Genomic DNA, 23666 nt, shown 5'->3' on the forward strand with positions numbered 1-23666 from the left:
CTCTTTACCCAAAGCATAGAATTCAAACAGGTGGTACTGCATGGTGCAAGCATAATGTTGATGTAGATGTACATCAAAATTAATTATTTCTAAAATAGATAGTTCCAGGATTCAAGTGCACCACTCTGGAAATTCAACCCAGCACTTCTAGTTGCAAATCAAATTTATACAAATAATACATTTTTTTGCATTAGAGAAACATGAAATGATGCAATTTCATTAACATCACGTTAATATAGCATTGCCCAGGAAATTGGGTCAAAATGTTCTGAGGTCCACCTATTGTTAGGCCATAGAAAACGTCATATTTTAATCGGTTTTATTTGGTAATGGGTTCCTGGGGAACAACTTTTTCTACACAGAGGGTGTTGGGTATACAGAATGAGTAGTCAGTGGTAGTAGTTGAAACTGGTCCAATAAAACCATTTATTAGTCATTTGGATGTACATGGCTGGAAAAGTTGAGGGATATGGGCCAAACACAGGAAAATGGGATGGGTAAATTTGTTTAGATGGAGTGTCTTGGTTAGAATGGACAAGTTGGGGCAAAGGACCTGCTTCTGTGCTGTATGACCCTATGACTCTAAAACATTCCACCCTACCATTTCTCCCCATCACTCTCTCCCAATCTTGTCTGTCTCTCAATCAACCCTTTTCTTTTCAAGCAAATTCCTGGCTCCAATCTTCTTTCACCCTCTAATCCTATCCCAAATGAAATCATGCAAGTTACATCTTCAATATTTTTAAATGTGTGACAATTATAAGATTATGCAAGTTTGATATTTCCAATGAAAAAATCTCTAGTCAAGGACTTTGACTGTTATCTTAACCTTGTGTTTTCATCCTATTTGCACCTTGGCTAATCTGCAATGCTGAATTATACAATTATCTAATTATTCAATACATGTTTATACTGTACTTGTTGAGAACAGTAAAAGCCACAACTAGATAGGTCAAAACAGTTTGTATAAACCCTTCTCCACAGGAACTGTTGCATTCTATGCCCTCTGCTTCAATAAACATAGAGGATCATTTAGTCATACAGAGTGCTTGTTTAGTGGTTTGCATTCTGTGAACCATGAATTAATAGCTTCCTGAATTTTTTCTGTGGGCTGGATGCCTGCACTGAATAGCAATAGGCAACACAATGGTGGTTTCTTGCTACAAATGTAGAGAGCACAAAAACAGGTCAGGGTCAGAGGAGAAAAAAAATGCACTTTAATGGTTAGCATCGGAATAATGAATAATGCATTCATCACTTGAAATTAATTCAAAGTCTATTTTTGTATAATAACCTTCCATATTTAAAATTGACCAATTAGAATTCACAAAAAACTGCACAAGCAACTTATGCATTTGTACTACTAGCATATCTAATAACGACTAAATATGCAAACTGAAGCAAATATTAAAAAATGACACAAAAAAAATACATTGCAAGGTCAGAACTCTAAATCTGAACACTAATGTAGTGAATGTTAAAGGGACAGGATTTTCCTTTGTTTGTGAACCTGAGGAACACTGCCCATAGAGATTGTGATCTTTGTGCCATGGATTTCACTGAATATTGTAGGATGTTACTTCTGGATGGATGGCTGGCATTCAGTAACCATGAAACAACTAAGGCAGAGCAGCTAATCAACTAGCCATTCACAGGCAGCAAGAAAGGGAAAAGAGGGAGGGATGGTGGAAAGGGGAAGGGAAGAGGGAAATATGTCCAGCTATTAAAAACAAATATGCTGCAAAATCTTTATTTTTAATCAAAGGATAGACTATCAAATAAATTTGAGAGTGATGATTTACCTTTAGATGATAGCTATATTTGATTACAAATTCACTTATTTCTTTATAATGCACATAGAATTACTTGGTCATTTGTTCAAGGATCACAGTGCTAATCTCATTCTGCATTCAAACTCAATTCACATATTTATTAAGTTACAGCAAAAATAGCTTAACTAAAGATTCCTTTCTTACTTTTTTAAACCATATACAGAAAATGATTTATTTTAACCTATCTATTGCCTTGGATAGTTATTTTCAATATTACGACGGGTGGTCAAAAGAAATCAAAAATTGTTTCATAAAAGCTATTTTACTCTCCTTGTGTTTTTCACACAGACAGATAACTCTTACTAATACCTAGATTCACAAGTAAATTTCTATTTTATTCCCTGGTAGAAATTTAGTTACTAACTAAATTTGATGCGAGAAGAGTTGGGCTAACTCCCTCAAACACAAAAAAACGCTGCCTGGCTAAACCTCACTTCACTTTTCAATTCTGTCAAACACTTAGGGCAGGGCCCATGGGAATCCTGGAGTTCATCCCTCCTCATGCAATGTCAGAGCCACAAGTTTGATTGGTCCAATCAGTGCTCAGAGAAGAATAAACTAAAAAGATTAAAAGACAGATGCTCACGTATTTCACATGGAGCATACCCAGTGGCCTGTTACTAGGCAACAAGAGACCACCAATGTGAATTGTATTGTTTTTATAAAATGCAGCACATGGTGGGAGAAAGGATATAATGATGCAGATTTTGCTGAACTTGTTTGTTCATCAATATAATAACATTTAATATACACATTCACTTACAAAAAATTGCTGACTAATAATTAATTTTCCATAAGAATCACATTTTAGTTCTCCATTACAACTCTTTTATGGAAAAGAGCATCCCTTTTAAAATGCAGACTACATCCTATTAATTGCAGTCTGAATAGCAAATACCATTTGCTTTGTATAATGTGTACACACAATGGTTAACCCAGAAGCAAAAATAAATTATCCCAGTTCTACTGGTGTGTCCTGCCAAGTGGAATATTGCATTAGGAAAGCTGGCTGCAGTACAGAACACAAAACACATATCCTCAACAATATCAATAAACCTTTAATCATCTGGGCAGATATAACAGCTTCACCTTTCCTGCACTTACAAACTCGGCTTTCTCCTGTAATCCATGTAGAATCTGGCAGCCTCAGACCAGTCAGGGGAAACATCACAAATCTCAGAGGACTACAGTAGTTCAAGTGTTGATTTACAGAGGGCAGGCAGAATAGATCAATAGGAGAACAGACTCCATTCAAATTCACAGGAGAAAGAGAACATGCTGAGACAATAATTTCCTGGGAAAGCTAAAACCTAATGAGAATTAATTCTGTCCATTTCATTCAGCCAACCAACCCTTTTGTGAGCAACAGCTTCCTGACAGAAAGGAACCCAAGGCTTCTTAATAGGATTTCCATATGATTTCCAACACCTGCTAAAAGTTATTTGTTTATATTCAGAGAGCGCTACTTGATTCAGACATCTGCTTGTCGTGCAGATATATCTTAGGAAGCAATCTAGAAAGCAGTTTTGTTGCCATGGTAACATGGATTTTCATTCTGCCCTTTAATGCACAGTAAAGTACAACATATTCACCCTTGGATTGAAGAGAAAAAATTACTATCCGTAGGACTGCTGATCAGTTTCATTTTCTCTCTAAGATTTAACATATGGAACAGAACACTGTTTAATTATCATTGCCATGTTTCAAGTGACATTATTAAATTAGACAAATACATCACTGTAGTCTGTAGCTTGACACAAGTCACTAATATATTCACTTATTCTACTGACAACTCAGTTACAAGACATTCAGTTGTTCCAAACAATTAATGCATCCACACAGGCACAGCTGAATGTGTATGGCTAAAATGTAAATGCCATTAGGATACAGTTTAAAACAAAGTCAATACCTTAGTACACTATTAAATACATTTGCATTATACAAAGGAACTATCAAGTATCAACAATAATAGGTCACCCACAAACAATTATTTTTACTAAGAATATTTCAGTGATCAAGGGGTACAAGTAATATAAAGCCATTAACAACATAAATAAAAGGCTGTAAAAATGCGAAATTGATGAATAGCTTCCCACTGTTACTATTGCCCCATGGTGTTAAATGCCAGGTGTTTATCATTTATCATCAATCAAGTAGTGAACATTCATAAAACTTCAGATTATAGTTTTAAAAGTTTTTTGCTGTAGAAGAGACTATCTGATCCACGGAAAAGCAAGCTATTAAAACAAAATGAAGACATTTTCATATGTTGTGGTTACTGAAAATGACGTGAATAATGAATTTCAAGCTTTCGACATATCTTTCGACAAGTACTATCAACACCAAAATGTTGTACTTTAATCTAACAGTGTCACTACTGTTTTGAGTATCTCAGCCACCATCAAATCCATTTGATTTCTCCGAGTAACCACTGCAAATGTAACTCCCGACAGCACTTCATTCAAAATGTCATGAGAATAGAACCATTTAAGATAGCTACAGAGGTTTTGACTGTTATTGACATCATTGCAACCAAAACTTGTCTATTGTTGCATTGCTCAACTCGATCCTTTGCATGATTAAAATGCCATTCTGAATCAGGCAAACCAAGGATTGGAGTCAAATAAAATTCTTTACAGTATGTTGTTTTAAACAATTACTGGTATGCTTTTTCCAACTTCTGGCAAAGTACAGTTAGGTCACAGTTACCATAAATATATCGTTGCTGATTTTATGTAGTCAGCATAACTATTGTTATTTATTTTGTATATAACATTCCTGATAACTGTCCATAACCTCAATTTTTTGTTGCCTCCAGAAATGTGTCTCCATGGTATGTCTGCTAAATGATGGCATGTTCAGAGTCACCAGCTATTCATTCACTGAAGTGATTGAGAACATATCTTGCATTAGTATCCTTAAAATATTAGATCCTCCAGTCCTCTCTAAACCTGTTCATTATTCAACACCACTTCACAACTCCCCAACCCACTTCACTCATAAAAATGCACCACAATCTAGCTAATACCTTCTAATATTCAATGGCATTACCATCACTGAATCCTCCACCCCCAATACCATTGAACGGAAGCTGAACAGGAGTAGCCATATACACAATGTGGCTACAAGAACAAGTCAAAGTCCAGCAATCCTGCGGCAAGCAATTCAACTCCTAACTCCCTAAAGCCTGCTCACTATCCACGAGGTTCATGTCAGGAGTGTGGTAAAATATTCTCCCCCTGCCTGGATGAGCGCAGCTTCAACAACACTCAAGAAACTCAACGGCATATAGCTTATCTTCAAAGAGCACTGCATTAAGACAGCTATAAATATCATCAAGGGTACCTGCCAACATGGTTGTTCCCCTTTCTCTATTTTGGGAGAAGATACAGGAGTCTGGATAGCCAGACTTAAGAACAACTCAACAGCTATCAGACTCCTGAATCAATCACCCTTTCACACCAGCTTCCTGGAGGTGCCGCTGCACACTCAACTCCAAATCATATGGTTATTCCAGTATTCCTGTTTAGGAATTTTATTTTACACTACTTCGAATTGCACTACCACTTCTGCATCATTCAATAAAATTCATAGTCTTTGACGTTCATTGTTTTGGACTTATGGTTGTATTTATTGTTGTTTCTATCATTACACATACCCTTGAGCTTCTTGTGAACAAGGAACCCTCGTGTATAAAACAATAAACTAACATGAATCTGAATCTGATTAAGCCATCTGCTTGATCGGCACCCCTTCTACAACCATTCACGTGCTCCAACACTGATGTACAGTACCAGCAAAGATACCATCTACAAGATGCATTGCAGCAGTTCACCTAAAGCAACACATTTCAAATCAACTACCTCTACCAGCTAGAAGGACAAGGGCAGCAAAAGCGTGGAAAATCACTGCCTAGAAGTTGACATCCAAGCCACATACCATCCTTACTTGTAACTATCACTGTTCCTTCACCATCGCTGGAACTCCATTCCTAACTGCATTGTGGGTAAACCACACCCAAAGGACTGCAGTGGCTCAAGAGGCCAGCTCATCGCCACTATCTCAAGGCGAATTGAGGATGAATAATTAAATGTTAGCTCAACCTGCTAAGCTCATCTCTCTTGAATGAACAATAAAAAAACAAGACACTGGAAAACATGGACCGCTCCCCATACCTCAGAAGCCACCATTCAATGAAGTCAAACATTGATGATGAAATTCACTATCATCTTCAATGCAAAAGCAGACTCTTTGGCCATAAGAGGAAGTGTTTGAATGTCAAGATTTTAAACCTGGCTCAAAATTTGTAGTCTAGCAGTGACTCTTGCCATCCTGTATCATTCCAAGACACCATAAACCATTTGAGAGATACCACATAGGCGGTCTTGGAAAGATTCACTGGCGGGATAAGCAAACCAATGTAAGCATCTTCTCCCAGGCCAAAATCCCCAGTATTGAGGGCCTTAATACACTCTGTCATGTTATTTGCATGCCCAACTCCAAACTCCCAATACAGACACTTGACTACATGTTCTGTCAAAAGAGGAGGACACCAAATGGACAAAGGAAAGATTCAGGTATTTTCACAAACTCCCGTTAAAAATGTGCAACGTCCCACCTAGTCAGGAGAATCACTCGCTCGTGACTGCTCAAGTTAGAGAAAGACCATTCAGGTTGGCACTGGGAGCCTCAAGCCCATTCATGAGCTGCACAGAGATTCTCAACGTAAACAGTAGGAGTAGTAATTCTATTCCCAAACTACCACCCACTCGGACTGCCAAGCTCCTCCTATCCCATCTGTAGTAGAGTCTACAGGTCCACATTGGCCTTATTAGTTCCTGACAAATTGTCTCAGAATCCCAAAAAACTCCAACACGAGGTCATCATCAATGATAAGGGACTGTCTAAGATTATGTTAATGAAGCATTTTCAAATTCAAAGCTGGCTTGTACTGTAACAGGTAAATGCACTGAATTAGGAATTAAATATCAACATTTTGAGGCCAGGAGTAGAAATAATGAAAAAAAGGAACTTTGGTGATAGAGGAATACCAACGTGTATTCCAGTCTTCTGGTTAGATGTTTTGTGTAGGTACAATACATAAATCATCACAAAAGCAAATTAAAAAATAGCCATGGTCTCTCATTATTCTGTCCTGTGAAAAGAACGAATGCAATTACATGATATGTAAAATTAAGAATCGCCCAAAAGCCACAAATAAAATAGAGCCTAATAACTGAATGACATTTCCTCTATAATTCTTTTATCCTATGTAAGAAAATATTGTCCTGGAATGGTTAGAAAAAAAGTATTTGTTTTAAATAAAATTAATCAAATGATCTGTAGTACACAAAAATACACATGTTCATAATATATCCTACACTAATTGTTACCAACTTCTGCTTTACACATTAATGACTTTCAAGCGAGCCATAAAAATTTCAGGCATCATTAATTTAGATTTGCACTGGAATTTTCTTTGACAGCCAGCCAAAAATTGCTTATTATTTAGAACACTAGTAATGCCTGTTTGCACGTTAGTAGAGGAGAAAAGGGAGAAAAATGCAAAAGGCAATTTATGTCATGCTCATTACCTGTTAAAGAGCATTATTCTGCATGAATAAATTATACACACATGTACAACTGTTGGGAATTGTCAAATTCTGGTAGTTAGACATCAGCATTAGTCACATGATGCAAAAAATCATAAAATGTCTCTCCTTCACAGAATAGGTTAAGAGATGATCAATCAATAAAACAAGCGACTAAATGCTACTTTATGTATTGCTGAAAACATTTAGGAAATTAGCAAGCTAGTGTATCTTGAAGTGCTGGCAGCAAGCTTTTCATCCAAAAGTAAATCATTCTGACATGTCTTTAAACCTTTGGTACTAAAAATATTTTCTTTTTGGCCACAACACAATTCTGTTCCCTACCATAGCAAAGATTATCCGAGTTTGTTCCACACCCACTGCAACCCATTTGTTAACCGGAGTGTGCTCAAATATTATTTAACCAATTGACTTTATTTCCTTAAAAAACAGCATGCTTTGGCATTTGTAGCAAGGTCCTCATGTAAAATCATGGCCCATTTAAGCAAAGGCACTGGACATAGAACATTGATGTTACTGAGCCTGGAACACATAACTAACATCAGTGCTTGAGTGGTTGCATGCCACTAGCTGAATGTGCCTCAATCGTAGCTGGTGAAGACATGCTGCAGGTTAGTTAGAGGGTCCTTCCATACCATGCCATTATCATCATCTGGCCATGAGATGGTGCTTGCAATGTTCACAGAGGACAGATATTGCCCATCATCAAGCTATAGCAGAGATAGTCCTGAAGACAAGGATGCTTGTCCAGTATGCTCATTTCTGATGGTCCATTGTCACATTGTCTATTGGTCAGTCTAGATAAGGAGCTACCCAAAATGGCTTCATCATTAAATCAGTAGATAGGTGTGGAGTCATACAACAAATGTTGCACTTCTTAGCCCAACATAGGACTGATCAGCCAAAACATTATGACCACTGACAGGCGAAGTGAATAACATTGATTATCTTGTTACAATGGCACCTGTCTAGGGGTGGGATATATTAGGCAGCAAGTGAACAGTCAGTTCTTGAAGTTGATGTGTTAGATGCAGGAGAAATGGGCAGTACTAAAGACCTGAGCGACTTTGACAAGGGCCAAATTGTTATGGCCAAACGACTGGGTCAGAACATCTCTGAAATGGCAAGGTTTGTGGGGTGCTCCCGGTCAGCAGTGGCGAGTACCTACCGACAGTGGTCCGAGGAGGGACAAACCACAAACCGGCGACAGGGTGTTGGGCGCTTAAGGCTCATCGATGCGCGAGGGCATCGAAGGCTATCCCGGCTGGTCCGAACCGTCATAAGGTCTACTGTGGCACAAGTCACAGAAAATTTTAATGGTGGTCACGGGAGGAATGTGTCACAATACACAGTGCATCGCATCCTGCTGCGTATAGGACTGCACACGGGGACCAACAGCATATTAGACAGGTGGTCATAATGATTTGACTGATGTATATATGTTCATATATAGAAAGCCCGGAAAATGTAATTCTAATGCAATGCAGCACACCTTGCTCATTAGACTGTCACTCACACAGAGTCTTGCAGAAAAGTACAAAATTAATCCAAACCTAGAACAGACCAAGTGCTTCATTGCTTTTAAATTAAAATCACTAAAGAGCCAGAGTTGGGGTATTAGTTTAGTTTAGTTTAGAGATACAGTGTGGTAACAAGCCCTTCGGAGAAACCAGGGTGAGAGTGGTCTTTGATTATGCTGTTGGCCTTGCAGAGACATCATGAAGTGTAGATGGAGTCAATGGATGGGAGGCTGGTTTGCGTGCTGATCTGGGCTGCGTCCACAATTTTCTGCAATTTCTTGCCGTCTTGGATGAAGCTGTTCCCAAACCATGCACGATGCATCCAGATAAAATGCTTTCTATGGCACATCTGTAGTAGTTGGTGAGAATTGTTGGGACAGGCCGCAATTTCTAAGACTTCTGAGGAAGTAGAAGTATTGGTGTGCTTTTTTGCCCATTGCTGCAATGTGGCTGGTCCAGGGCAAGTTGCTGGTGATATTTACTCGTAGGAACGTGAAGCCGACATCCATCTCTACTTCAGCACCGACACTGTATACCGGGGTATGTGTACTGCTTCGCTTCCTAAAGTAAATTACAATATCCTTTGTCTCACTGATATGGAGGGAAAGGTCGTTGTCTTGGCATCAGATGACGAGATACTCAATCGACTTTCTGTACTCTGTCTCATCATTATTTGATATCTGGCCCACTACAGTGGTATCGTTTTAGGAGTAAAGAAGGGGGCCAAGAATGCCCTTGCATGGGCACCAGTGTTGAGGATTATCGTAGAGGACTTTTTAGTCAACTATCCTCATTAATTGGGGTCTGTAGGTCAGGATCCAGTTGCAGAGGTGAGAGCTGACTTGAAGTTCCATGAGATTGGATGGTACTGAAAGCCGAGCTGTAGTCTATGAATAGAAGTCTGACAGAGGTGTCTCTCTTATCCAGGGATGAGTGTAGGGCCAGGGAGATGGCATCAGCCATGGACCTATTGTGGCGGTAGGTGAACTGCAGTGGGTCAAGGATGTAATGTGTTCCATAACCAGCCTCGCAAAGCACTTTAAGGAACATTGGCATATTTTCAAAGACTCTTACCAATTTCTACAATACAATACAATACAATATATCTTTATTGTCATTGTACCCAGGGGTACAACGAGATTGGGAATGCGCCTCCCATACGATGCAATAATTTAGGTAATTTAGACAGCAGCAACCCAACGAAACGAAACAGTTGTAACAGTTTTGGACAGGGTAAAGTGCAAGTTGATCTATGCGTTGTGGCCATCCGGCTCAGCAGGACCGGTTCATAGCAGCTATGGCCCTGGGGATGAAGCTGTTCCTCAGTCTGGAGGTGCGGGCATAGAAGGCCTTGTATCGTCTGCCCGATGGAAAGAGTTCGAACAGACTGTTGCAGGGGTGTGAAGAGTCTTTGTGGATGCTGGTGGCTTTTCTGAGGCATCGTGTGTTGTAGATGCCCTCCAAGTCTGGTAGCTGTGTTTTCCGATGGCCCTCTGAGCTCTATGGACTACCCGCTGTAGAGCTTTCCTTTCTGCCTCCGTGCAGCTGAGGTACCACACAGGGATGCCATGCGTTAGGATGCTCTCTATGGTGCAGCGGTAGAAGGTCGTCAGCAGCTGTTGGGGTAGACCAGACTTTTTCAGTGTTCTTAAGTAGAACAGTCTTTGTTGTGCCTTCTTGACCAGCGCAGCAGTGTTATTGGACCATGTTAGGTCCTCCGAAATGTGAGTGCCCAGAAACTTGAAGCTGGACACTCTCTCCACACTGTCCCCGTTGATAGAGATCGGGGCATATTCCCCGTTATGTGACCTACGGAAGTTGATGATCAGCTCCTTGGTCTTGGTGGTATTTAGGGACAGGTTGTTATCCGAGCCCCAGTCCGCCAGGTTCTGCACCTCCGCTCTATAGTTTGTTTCATCCCCATTGGTGATCAGCCCGATCACCGTTGTGTCATCTGCAAACTTGACAATGGTGTTGGTGTCAAATGCAGGAACACAGTCGTGTGTGAAGAGGGAGTAGAGCATGGGGCTCAGAACACAGCCCTGTGGTGTGCCGGTACTCAGGGTGATAGTGGAGGACAGGTGCGGGCCCATTCTCACTGCCTGCGGTCGTTCCAGCAGGAAGTCCAGGATCCAGTCACATAATGACGAGCTGAGGCCTAGCTGGTGGAGTTTGGTGATGAGCTTGGTGGGGATGACCGTGTTGAAGGCGGAGCTATAGTCTATGAATAGCATCCTCACGTACGTGCCCTGTCTCTCTAGGTGAGTCAGGACAGTGTGAAGAGCCAGAGAGATGGCATCCTCTGTGGATCTATTTGCCCTGTATGCAAATTGATGTGGGTCCAGTGAGTCAGGGATGCTGGATTTGATGTATGAGAGGACCAGCCTCTCAAAGCACTTCATGACTATCGGCGTTAGGGCAACCGGGCGGTAGTCGTTCAGGTTGGAGATCTTTGCTTTTTTCGGCACCGGAACTATAGATGCACCGTTGAAAGCAGACCATCAGGATGCATCACAACTTGGTTTGGCAATGGTCTGGGCTCTACACAGACTGCAAGAAATTGCATAGACTTGTGGATATAGGCCAGTCCATAACCCAAACCAGCCTCCCCCCATCCCCTTGACTCGATCTACATTTCATGATGCCTCGGGAAACCAGCTAATGTAATCAAGGACCATTTGATCGAGGTCATTCCCTCTTCTCCCCTCTCCTGTCAGCAGAAGACGCAAAAGCTTGAAAACACGTACCACCAGATTCAGAAACAGAGATATTTTTCCACTTTTTACATGCAATACAATATATCTTTATTGTCATTGTACAGGAGTACAACGAGATTGGGAATGCGCCTCCCATACGATGCAATAAATCAATTAGCTAATCAGTATTAATTTAAACAACCCAATGAAACAAATTGGAACAGTTTTAAAACAGAATAAAGTGCAAGTAGATCTGTGCCGGTTCACTGTGCGATGTGACCATCCGGCTCAGCAGGACCGGTTCATAGCAGCTATGGCCCTGGGGATGAAGCTGTTCCCGAGTCTGGAGGTGCGGGCGTAGAAGGCCTTGTATCGTCTGCCCGATGGTAGAAGTTCGAACAGACTGTTGCAGGGGTGTGAAGAGTCTTTGTGGATGCTGGTGGCTTTTCTGAGGCATCGTGTATTGTAGATGCCCTCCAAGGCTGGTAGCTGCATTCCGATAGTCTTCTGAGCTCTGGACTACCCGCTGAAGAGCTTTCCTCTCTGCCTCCGTGCAGCTGAGATACCACACAGGGATGCCATGTGTTAGGATGCTCTCTATGGTGCAGCGGTAGAAGGTCGTCAACAGCTGTTGGGGTAGACCAGACTTTTTCAGTGTTCTTAGGTAGAACAGTCGTTGCTGCGCCTTCTTGATCAGCGCAGCAGTGTTAGTGGACCATGTGAGATCCTCCGAGATGCGAGTGCCCAGAAACTTGAAGCTGGACACTCTCTCCACACTGACCCCATTGATAAGGGCATATTCCCCGTTGTGTGACCTACGGAAGTTGATGATCAGATCATCCACATTCCACAGATCGTACACCCAGATGATGCAAGTGCACTCGTAACCTAGGCAGACCCAGGTCATACAATGCCAAAAGTCTTGAAATTCAAAACTTTAATGTGTAAAACAACACATCAATTGGAATTGCTTTACTCCATCTGGAGCTGCCAATATCACCTCAATGCCAGTGGTCTCACAAGAAATTGCCCACTTTCTACCAAAGACTTAGTCACATTTTTAGCACCTAAGTAACCAGTAATTACACCAAGGGAGAATATATATTTCTGCAGTTACCACACTGTGTGACTCAGAAGTGATGACAAAAGTGCCACTTGCAGAACAAACACAACATATTTTGGCTGCATTGTTAAACATTGGCCAAAGTGAATGTAAAACATAGCCATATCTTGCAGCTGGGCATGGAGTTTTCCAATGCATTACAATATTTTCCCTTCACCCATTAGATCCAATAAAGTAGGCTAACTCATTATTTCACTCAGCTGCTGTTCATGAAACATTTCTTTGTATAAGCTGACTATTACATTTACTTAAAAAATAGTTCCTTCATCACAAAAGGAAATGATTCAATGCACTGTGATTTTGTGAAGATAGTATAAAAGGTGATCTGTAATTGTGAGCATCTTATTTCTTTTGTGTCACTGGCACATTCAAATGTCAAATCTCATGTTGAACTACTTTTGGGGTCAAATACCCAAACAAGGGCGGCACAGTGCTGGAGGTAGTAGAATCGCTGCATTACAGCACCAGTGACCTGGACTGAAACCTGTCCTTGAGTGCTGTCTGGGTGGAGTATGTACATTAAGTGATCGTGTGGGTTTCCTTCAGGTGTTCCAGTTTCCTCCCATATCTCAAAGACGTGTTCATTGGTAGTTTAACTGCAGACTGTTAAATTGCCCATAGTGTGTAGTTGAGTGGTTGGTTGATGAGAGTTGATGGGAATATGGGAGAATGGGAAACAAATTGGATTTATGGAGAATTAGTGTTAATAGGTGATTGATGGTCAGTGCTGAAGAGACAAACTATGCTGTGTCTCTTTGACTCTTTAAAAAATATAAATCAGTTTGAAAAAGTGATTTTATAAAACGTTTTTTGCAGATTAACACACACTAAAAAAAATACAAGTTTTATCAGGTATACAGTATAATATTGGAAGCAGTTATTGAGTATTGACCCCACCAATAGATCAAAGCACAAGCATTCAACTTCCAGACTGATGAGTTTTCCTGATTTCCAAGGTCAGTCATCAAAAATATGTATTTATTTTTCATTAACCCACTAACATGGGATAGCAGTATGCTGGTAGGCTAAAAATGAAAAGTCAAGTGTTCCGAGATAATGGGTTTCCCATTGATTTCCCATTGGAGCCTCAGCTCGAAAAGAAAACCATGTTTAGACACAGATCTAAAGTTATTGTTGGCAATGTGACAACAAAAGCATTCCTGTACTGCAGCAATATGAGAAGATACATGGGACTAAATGAATGAAAATCAAAATGGCAAAAAACAAGAAAATTGTCAAAAGATCCAATTTGTATCCCCTTGTAAAAAAATTGTTGAAACCTACCTTTACTGAGTCTCTGTCTGTTCTCGTGGGAAGCCATATCATTAAATAAATGAACGAGGTTGCAATCAATAGCGCAAGGAAAAATGGGAAATGGGGAAAGGGATAGGAAGGAAAAATAAGCACCTGTTATCATGATTGTCAGGTTATCCAATCACCAGAAGTGTCGTTTCCTAGTAAAGTACATTTTCACATCCTATATTAACACATCTACAGCATAGGAGTCATATTCTGAATTCACATCGGGTGACATCTGCATTCTGTCCCACCCTGCATCCCAAGCCCAACCCCAAAATATTACTTTTAGTTGGAGAAAAAAAAAAAATATTTTGACAGGGCAGATAGAGAGATACAGTTGTAGAGTCAAGGGCAGTTGTATTTTTGCACAATTGTATGTTCTACATCAGTGTAATTCCTTGGTTTAACAAAATCTCTCAAAACTTAAGTAAGGGTAAAACCTCAAACTGGATAAACACATTAAATTTGTGATGTTCAAAGTTGAAGAACAAATTAACTACTTTGTTCATTGATAAATCAGGATCCTACTTGCAAGTATGAAGTAGGAAATGATTCCACTGAGAAAGAGTAGAATGTTCCATATAGTGATAAGTATGGTAATTTCCTTTTCACTAATCCTCTTAATGAAGACATCTGAATATAGTATCAGACTCTATACAGAAAGACTGACTAATCAATTCAATGAATCAGCAGAATAATTTGGTCTACAAAATATTATACCTTTAACTTGATATTTTATAACTATTTTATAATTTCCTTTCTTACTTTTTGTGATAATTTACAACAGATAATTTCCCCAACCTGCGGATTAATGAAGAAAGCAGTTGAATCGATTCATAACTTTATGTTGTAGTTGATCAACCAGTCTACAAAAAAATATTTTTCCTTGATGGAAAATTATCGCTCTTTATATTGATTGCGAGACGTCAGTAAGAATGAACATACTCATCTTTCAAGGAGCATATAATCAAAGAACAAAGAGCAGGGGTAAGAGAAGGAGGGTCAGTTCACTAACGGCAGACTAGATTCGAGTGTCACTTTAAGGACCCAATTAGCTTCAGCACTGATAACCCTCACCATCAAAGTCCTAAAAAATCCACTTTCAATCAGAAAGTTGATGCTTTAACAGTAATAAGTAGTTCTTACATTACTGCTATATTTATAATTATTCACTTCAAATCAGAAGCAAAAATTTAATGTAATTTGGTCAATGGTCGGATAGGAAATATAAAGTTGCTGGTTATAAGATTACAGATTATTATTTCCTACATTTTTAAAACAAGGTACAAAGTAAGGGAATCAATCGTTCAGTTAGCTATTTTCTATCATTTCCAAATATGTTTTAGGAAAGACAATGATGTCTGACCTCAGTTGTAACACTTCCTCTCATTTTATCCAGGATACAGATTGTCTAATTTAAACAATTTGAAATGTTTTATTGTTGGATAATTCAAAGTGGTGAATTGATATCAATTTGTCATCTTTTGCTTTTATGAATTCAGTCTTAGCAAGTTAAGGCTGGAAATAAAGTATTATGCTGAATGGCTCTCTAGTTGGGATAGTTTGGTAGTATTGATGTTTAAACTGCATTGATGGTAATATGTTACCCAGCCTCTCCCACACAAAAAAATAACATAAATTTCCTACGTCATCAAATGTTTATTTTCAACGACCATGAATTTGATGTAAAATTTAAGAATAACTTCAACATGCTAGTTTTAAAATCACACAGGAGAAATGGGAAAGTAGGAAGGTAAAGGATCACTATGGCAATTAGGAATTTCAAAACTGACATTGATGGTTTTTCAATTATGAATATTAACAGATACAAAACTAATGCAATTTGTCAGTGAGGATACAGATTAGCATTAATCCAGTTGAATAATGAAAGGGATGAAAATTAATAGCCTATTCCTATCACTGTTATTAAAGACAATTACTAACACCATCAGGTTGAAGAAGGGTCCTGACCCAAAACGTCAACTGCCCATTCCCTCCACTGATGCTGCCTGACTCACTGAATTCCTCCACCGATTTGATTTTTGATTAACACCAGGTTCCCATTTTATAAATACTGTCTACTTCATCTCCGATTTCAAACATTGTTTACCTCTTTGATGGTCTGTTTCATGGTGCTTTTTCTCATCTTTCATAGCACTCGATAATGCCAATAGTCCTGCACAGCTTCCAACAGAAGGGATTCCTGGAAGCTGGAGTCCTGATGGGTGAGGAGTGAGGGGTACTGGAAGTGCATGGCCGTGGGATAAGTGTTGGGCTTGTAGTTGCTGCTGCTGCTGTGGAAAAATTAACTTGTATGAACATAATGTGTGAAAAAAATTAGAAAATGTACATAAAATCACGAGAACACATTGAGAAATACAGTATTGCAAAAACTATAAGCACAATTATTTTTCACTTTTTCCCCCCAATTTAATAATTTATTAAAAATCCAGGCTCTGATATTCAGGAAAAGATGAAGGTGACGGCAGAGAAATGTGGAAGTCCAACTAAATTTAAGAAAATAACGTCATTGAAATTGTTCTTTTTAGCCATTTTCCTCCCAGCATTTAGTCCAGTTAACAGGATGGTTTGCACCAGAAGCTTAGTGGTAGAATACAGAGATCTGGGATGGATGAGAGTAAGAGCTGGAAAGTTAAAAAGCATTCATTTGATTATAAGCAAGAAATTGGTTCTTGGTTACCATAGCGGTGAGATAGGGTGTGATGACGAGGTGAAAGGTAGGGCAATCAAAGAAGAGGAAACGGGATAGAGATTGTGATAGTAAGGACATCAGCAATTAGTTGGTCAGATCAAGAACCCATGGGGTAGAATGAGCACTTATGTATCTCAAGCACTTATAGATTTCAAGCCCACCAGATGCACTATAAAAGGCACTTCCTGAGCCAGCAATTCCACCAAATTGTGTGTTTGAGGAGACCCAAATACCAACTTTATTTAATTGCCTCCTGATTATACATTGAATCTGTTGATTTGACTATGTTAGTCTCTTGCCCCTTTAAAAGATAAACTCACATAGCGAATAACCTCTCCAAACATTAATATTAAGGCCCAAGTTTATACCCAAGTAGTTACACCGATCAGCCAAAACATTATGACCACCTGCCTAATATGCCGTTAGTCCTCCATGTGCCGCCAAAACAGCGCCGACCCGCCGAGGCAGGGACTCTACAAGACCCCTGAAGGTGTCCTGTGGTATCTGGCACCAAAACATTATCAGCAGATCCTTCAAGTCCTGTAAGTTGCGAGGTGGAGCCGCCGTGGATCGGGTTTGTCGATCCAGCACATCCCACAGATGCTCAATCGGATTGAGATCTGGAGAATTTGGAGGCCAGGGCAACACTGTGAACACTTCATCATATTCCTCAAATAGTTCCCGAACAATGTGTGCAGTGTGGCAGGGCGCATTATCCTGCTGAAAGAGGCCACTGCCATCAGGGAATACCATTGCCATGAAGGAGTATACCTGGTCTGCAACAATGTTTAGGTAGGTGACACGTGTCAAATTGACATCCACAAGAATGGCCGAACTCAGGGTTTCCCAGCAGAACATTGCCCAGAGCATCACACTCCCGCCACTGGTTTGTCGTATTCCCACAGTCGGTTCGGACCAGATGGGATAGCCTTCATTGGCCTCGCGCATCGATGAGCCTTGGGCACCCAACACCCTGTCGCCGGTTTGTCCCTCCTCGGACCACTGTCGGTAGGTACTCACCACTGCTGACCGGGAGCACTCCACAAGCCTTGCCGTTTCAGAGACGCTCTGACCCAGTCGTTTGGCCATAACAATTTGGCCCTTGTCAAAGTCGCTCAGGTCTTTTATTCCTGCCCATTTCTCCTGCCTCCAACACATCAACTTCAAGAACTGACTGTTCACTTGCTGCCTAATATATCCCACCCCTTGGCAGGTGCCATTGTAACAAGATAACCAATGTTATTCACTTCACCTGTCAGTGGTCATAATGTTTTGGCTGATCGGTGTATATGACTTGCTGCATGTTGTTTATAGCAATAAAAGAAAGTTTCACAATTCATCTGTCATTTTAAATAGTTCCTTATTATTTTTTAAAGTACAATTGAAGCTAAAGGAAACTGATTATTAATTTGGTATAGAACTGAAAACTATATTTGCAATTGTTTAAAAGGAACCTGGATATTCGCTTTCCCAGCACATTTTCAATGCAAATTTTTAATTATTTTGCATACAGGGCTAAATCACACAGCTTGCTGGTGTAATCATTTGGATTTGTAATTCAGGAAACTAGTTTGAATAATACTTTAGTTTAAAAAGTGCCAAGAAAATATGATAAAAAATTAACAATGTAAAACAAAAACAAAAAATCCAGAAACAATTAGAGCATAATGCAACACATTAACCGGGAACAATGTAACGACTTTAATGGCACACTGAATAGTACTTAAATGCTAAGAAATGTAAACTACTCCAAATGAAACAACAGCATTTTACTGTAAGCAGCTACATTAAGTTGCTTACAAAAATAGGCCTTCTGCCCCTCCACAAATAACAAATCAGCTGAAAAGAATTGACAATAAGAAAATACCACCTCAGCCCTCAGAGTGTCCTTAGCAGTACTTCAACAAATTACTAAAAATAATCTGATGTAGCAGAGATCCATCTCCTTCGGCTTGCTCAATAATATTGAAGTAATTGTACACTCTGTGCACGTTTGGTGATGCTCGAAATAAAAAGCTAGAGGCCTGCCCTTGTCCTCTTTGCTACTCTGCGAGTTTATGTTGTGACAGGTTTATTTGAGTGGGACTATGATGCATGCACCAGCAGCTCCACTGACAAGAGTTTAAAGTCTGTTTTACCAGTACACTGGAACACATAGAAAAGCCCTCAAGAGGTTAGAATTTGAGTGTTTGACCTCAGCTAGAGCTGCATGAAGCTTTGTGCTGTACTAACCATTGCTGGGTAGATGGTTTGCTACTGTTGACAGGTGGAAGGAGCAAGAGGAATAATACAATTTAGTCTGTGCATCGTGGAATATGCCATCCACAAAAATAAACACAATGTATCAAAAAGATTAGAATTCTCTCAATTAAATTAGAATTATAATATTTAACTTTAATTAGATCCAATTAAAAATCAATTTTCAATATTAGTTTTCAATGATCTGTAACTATTTAATGTAATTGAATGTACTATTTATTTCATGACAACAAATTGCTGTGATTAATTATCTAATAAAATACATGAATACGTTGAAAAGTATTCAAAACTGAGCTGAAGGAATATGATTTTATTTGCAGGAAGTTGGAGGAAAAGATAAACAAGCACCAGCAAAACAGATATCAGACTGCAGCAAGTTCAAATGCGAGAGCTGCACGAATGTGAATGCTTTACATGAATCTTCTGAGGTTCAGCATTCAAGTTCTAACAGAACAATCTAACTTTCTATGAAGCTAACCAATAATGGATTTTTGAGTTGAGAAATAATTACATTTTGAAGCAGCAGAAATCGTTCCTTTTTCCGTTATGTTTCTTACAAAGCGTTACATGCAAAATTTAAAAACAAATGATATCTGTTGAATGCGGAGATCATAAACTCTTAATATGACTATCCCGAGATATACTGGTTTGGACTTTTTCGACAAGTGAACTTTGTATCTAGGTCCAATAGTCAGCCTGAAATGGGTTAAAACTGCCTCTCTGAATATGACAACTCGGTACTCCACTCCACCACCCTGTCCTGCTGAGTTACTCCAGCATTTTTGTGTCTATCTTCAGTTTAAACCAGCAACTGTAGTTCCTTCCTACACACTGAATATTCGATTACCTTTCTGAAACAACTGGATTTTTTCCAGTTAATTTCCCCTATAGACACTTCAGCTCATAAGTTCAATATAAATGATGGCCAAAAGACTACTTAACATTCATTTTCCTAAGTTTTGGCCAAAAGAATAGATAGGTAAAACACTACCTACTCATTCCCGTCAGCAAATGCTTCAACCAAATCTTACACTGTCTTGAGATTATTAAAGAGTGGTCTCACACAAAGGTCTTTTGCCAGGAGTCCATCTCCCATCATGTCTGTGTGACCCAGCCTAGTGCAGTGTAACATATTAGATCGTAAGTCACAGGAGCAGAATTAAACTATTCGGCTTATCACGTCTAGTCTAGTTTAGTTTAGAGATACAGCGTCGAAACATGCCCTTCGGCCCACCGAGTCTGCATCAAACAGCGATCCCCGCACATTAACACTATCCTACACACACTAGGGACAATTTACACTTATACCAAGCCAAATAACCTACAAACCTATACGTCTTGGGAGTGTGGGAGGAAACTAAAGATCTCGGAGAATACCCACATGTTCACGGGGAGAACGTACACACTCCGTACAGACAACACTCGCAGTCGGGATCGAACCTGGGTTTCTGCCGCTACAAACGCTATAAGGCAGCAGCTCTACCGCTGCGCCACCGTGCCACCACTACTCTGCCATTCAATCATGGCTGATTTATCTTTCCTTCACAACCCCATTCTCCTGCCTTCTCCCCATAACCTCTGACACCACATTTCTTAAGCAAGTGGTCAGCTCCACATATTGCTTACGCAGCTATTTGGATCTCACAGGTTGTCAATGAAATGAATGATATCACAAACATTCAAAAACACCAAGCAGCTCAACTAAAGAACAACTTTTTTAAAAAAAAGATTAAAACTGAAAATAACATTCAGCACACTGAAAACCAACTAAATGCATTTAGAAAATATAATTAAATCAAGGAACAAGGCTTTCTGAATAACGCCCCCTGAGCTCTTTTTTTCTCACTGATTTCAATGGGCCTTTTGTACTTGCAGGCACCACCACAGTGAGCAGATGTTCTAGCCTGAGAACTGCCCCATTGGATTCCATGATGAATCCAATGATGCACTGCAGGCCTTGCAGCAGCAACACAAAAGATGCCATCACAGGCTTAAGCCCACACCATCCCTGGTTTACAGGACAATCATGTAAAAACACAGCACAATGTGTAAAGCACAATTGAAGCATTGGTACCCGAGTGGAATATTTTCCCCTTTGATATAGATGTACAGTCCTGGAAAAATAAACATTCAGGTTTTAAGGTGCACTGGTAGATACACAACTACAGAAATACAGCAAAGAAACTTAGTCTGGATCAGCTGTAATATAGCATTTATGCATACACGTCCATACCTTCAATTAATAGCAAAACAGACCATTTAAAATAAAAATGTTCAATATACAGTTAAGAAACTACATTTCTGTTGAGCAGTATGGTATAACTTTACCTGATAATAATTTACTGAAGTAGTTGTTTTAACACATACATTATTTCAACCAAAGATTTAAATATCTGGTACTGAAATGCGACTTATAAATAATTGCAGATGTATATGTGTGCATACTCACTCGCATCCATGAATGCACATCTATACAAAGCCATAAAGCTGAAAATCCATATCATTACTTTTCAGAGGAATAAAATGTTTATTGGGAAGAAAAATCAAATGGGATATTTGACCTGAAACATTGACTGGTTTCCCTTTCCACAGATGCTGCTTGAATGGCAGAGTTCTTCCAGCACTTGTTTGTTGGTTATTGCTAACATGGATTTGTTATTTTTTTAGGGGTATGCAATGTAATAACCGTGTATACCTTTAGAACTGAGTGTACCATGTGGTACAAATTTTGAAATATTGCCATGACTTGCCTTACCAACAGAAATATCAAATAATCTACAGAATCTATAGCAACACAAATTATTCATTTGTGGATACATTCTAGTCATAGCTTCAGCACCTCTGATGCCTACGTATTCCCTAAATGTTGTGACGCGAATTAAACACAATATGTCAGCTTTGGATGAACAAGTCTCAAAGGTTCATCATGACTTCCTTGCTCTTCAGGTCTAGTGGCAAGCATTTTTAGAACCCAAATGCTTCTTGCTACTTGACGTTAGTATGGATCCCATTCACACACTCTGCATGGTACTTATCATCTAAAATGGGAAATCCAATGAAGGAATATTTGTGATTCACAGCATCCTTCCCCAGTTTGTCTCTAAATTCGTTACCAATTATTGAAGCATGTTAACGCTCACTGTGGAGTGGAACAGTGACTACCTTGACTGTGGAACCTAGCCTGTCAGAACTGAAGCCAGCGAGATCATAACCACAGTAGCAGGTTTAAGGGTAAGGAGTCAAAGAGAGGGTACTTAAAAAACTAAGAGGGGAACCCAGGAGTCACTGAGCTAAGATCTTAACAGGAATAACACATTCACCCATGTAGAATCAGGCCTCGTGTTAGAAAAACTTGCATCTGCAAGCATTCTCCAATGCAAACTCCAAGTAAAAATCCTAGAAGAGGTTCTGAATATGCATTGCATATCACTGATGCCACATTAGGTGTGCAGGGTCCTCAATGTGTTATGCAAGAAGGCAAAGCGATCTAGAATTATGCTCTTGAATTTTGTAATCCACACCCAGTCTGTGATTTCCATTCAGGTGTTAGTTTTTAAAGAAATTGGATCACTTAATGCAGAAAAATATGGTGTGGTATTTTATGATCTAATTTCTAGGCAATCAATTCTGTAGCCATCCCGTATTTTGCGATGTTATATACTTGGCATTTATTGCCCACCTCTAGTTGCCCCTAGAGGATCGAAGTACAAGTTAACATGACTAGACGGATTACTAAGCCATATGAGGGCAGTCAAAAATCACAAATCACATTTATGTTCTGCAGAAGTCACAGAGAACAGAATAGGCAAAAATGGAAAGTGATCTGTTCTAAGCATCTCAATCAACCAGATGGGTTTTTTTATGGAGACACAAGGAACTGCAGATGCTGGAATCTATATTTATCTAGGAGTCTAGGTTTTAAAAATATTTATCCTGTATCACAACTCTATCTTATAACCTATTTTCTCAGGTGATGCCAACTTTTGAATTCATTTTTATTTTGAATCTGGAAATAAAAAGTTTCAAACTGCTAAAGTGGCATATAAATTTAAGATTCTTGGATTTTTAGTCTAAATCTTGACATTATTAATTCAATAACAAGACTATAGCTTCACTCTACCTCTCAAAACATTGTGATTTATGTCCACATTAGAGGGTGTAAAATCATGGGATGCAGCAGAAGTACAAACTGAAAAAGCAAGTGCTAATGTGTACAGAAAGGCATATCAGGGAGTGACAAGTATGTCTCCATACTTCCATGCACCAAATATATTTTATTTCCCAAACTGAGAAAAGATCATTCTCAGGATCATGAATCATCACCACCATTCCTGAGCTACCAAAGAGAATAACATTCTCATGCTAAGAAAAAATCCACAAAAACTGAAGAAAAAATTATACCCATAAAATTAAATATCTGTACTGAAGAATAAATATACCCAGATTGCAGAAAATAATTGTTCAATAACTGTAAAGCTGCCAAGCCCTAATTTATCCTGTGTCTTGTCCAAAGACAAACAGCTCATGATTCCTTTTTTATTAATCATAGAGATTCACTCCTGCAGCATAACGTTTCTGTTCATGATCTAGTAAAACATATTTGTGTTTACTA

General features: G+C 39.3%; 1 protein-coding gene across 11 annotated transcripts in view; it reads right to left on the reverse strand.

Annotated features, from left to right (window-relative positions):
• Positions 1–23666, reverse strand: part of LOC144592029 (transducin-like enhancer protein 4) — a 119694-nt gene that overhangs the window by 27197 nt on the left and 68831 nt on the right. For 6 of the 11 annotated variants that reach the window (XM_078396218.1, XM_078396216.1, XM_078396214.1 and 3 more), the window contains 2 exons: positions 16193–16376; positions 14068–14084 (listed from right to left, as the gene is read on the reverse strand). In XM_078396218.1, coding sequence (XP_078252344.1) covers positions 14068–14084; positions 16193–16376 — 201 coding nt within the window. The remainder of the gene's footprint in view (positions 1–14067; positions 14085–16192; positions 16377–23666) is intronic. The other 5 variants (XM_078396219.1, XM_078396217.1, XM_078396215.1 and 2 more) reach the window with 1 other exon arrangement.

This window comes from Rhinoraja longicauda, chromosome 3 (genome assembly GCF_053455715.1).
Source record: "Rhinoraja longicauda isolate Sanriku21f chromosome 3, sRhiLon1.1, whole genome shotgun sequence".
Taxonomy (NCBI): domain Eukaryota; kingdom Metazoa; phylum Chordata; class Chondrichthyes; order Rajiformes; family Arhynchobatidae; genus Rhinoraja; species Rhinoraja longicauda.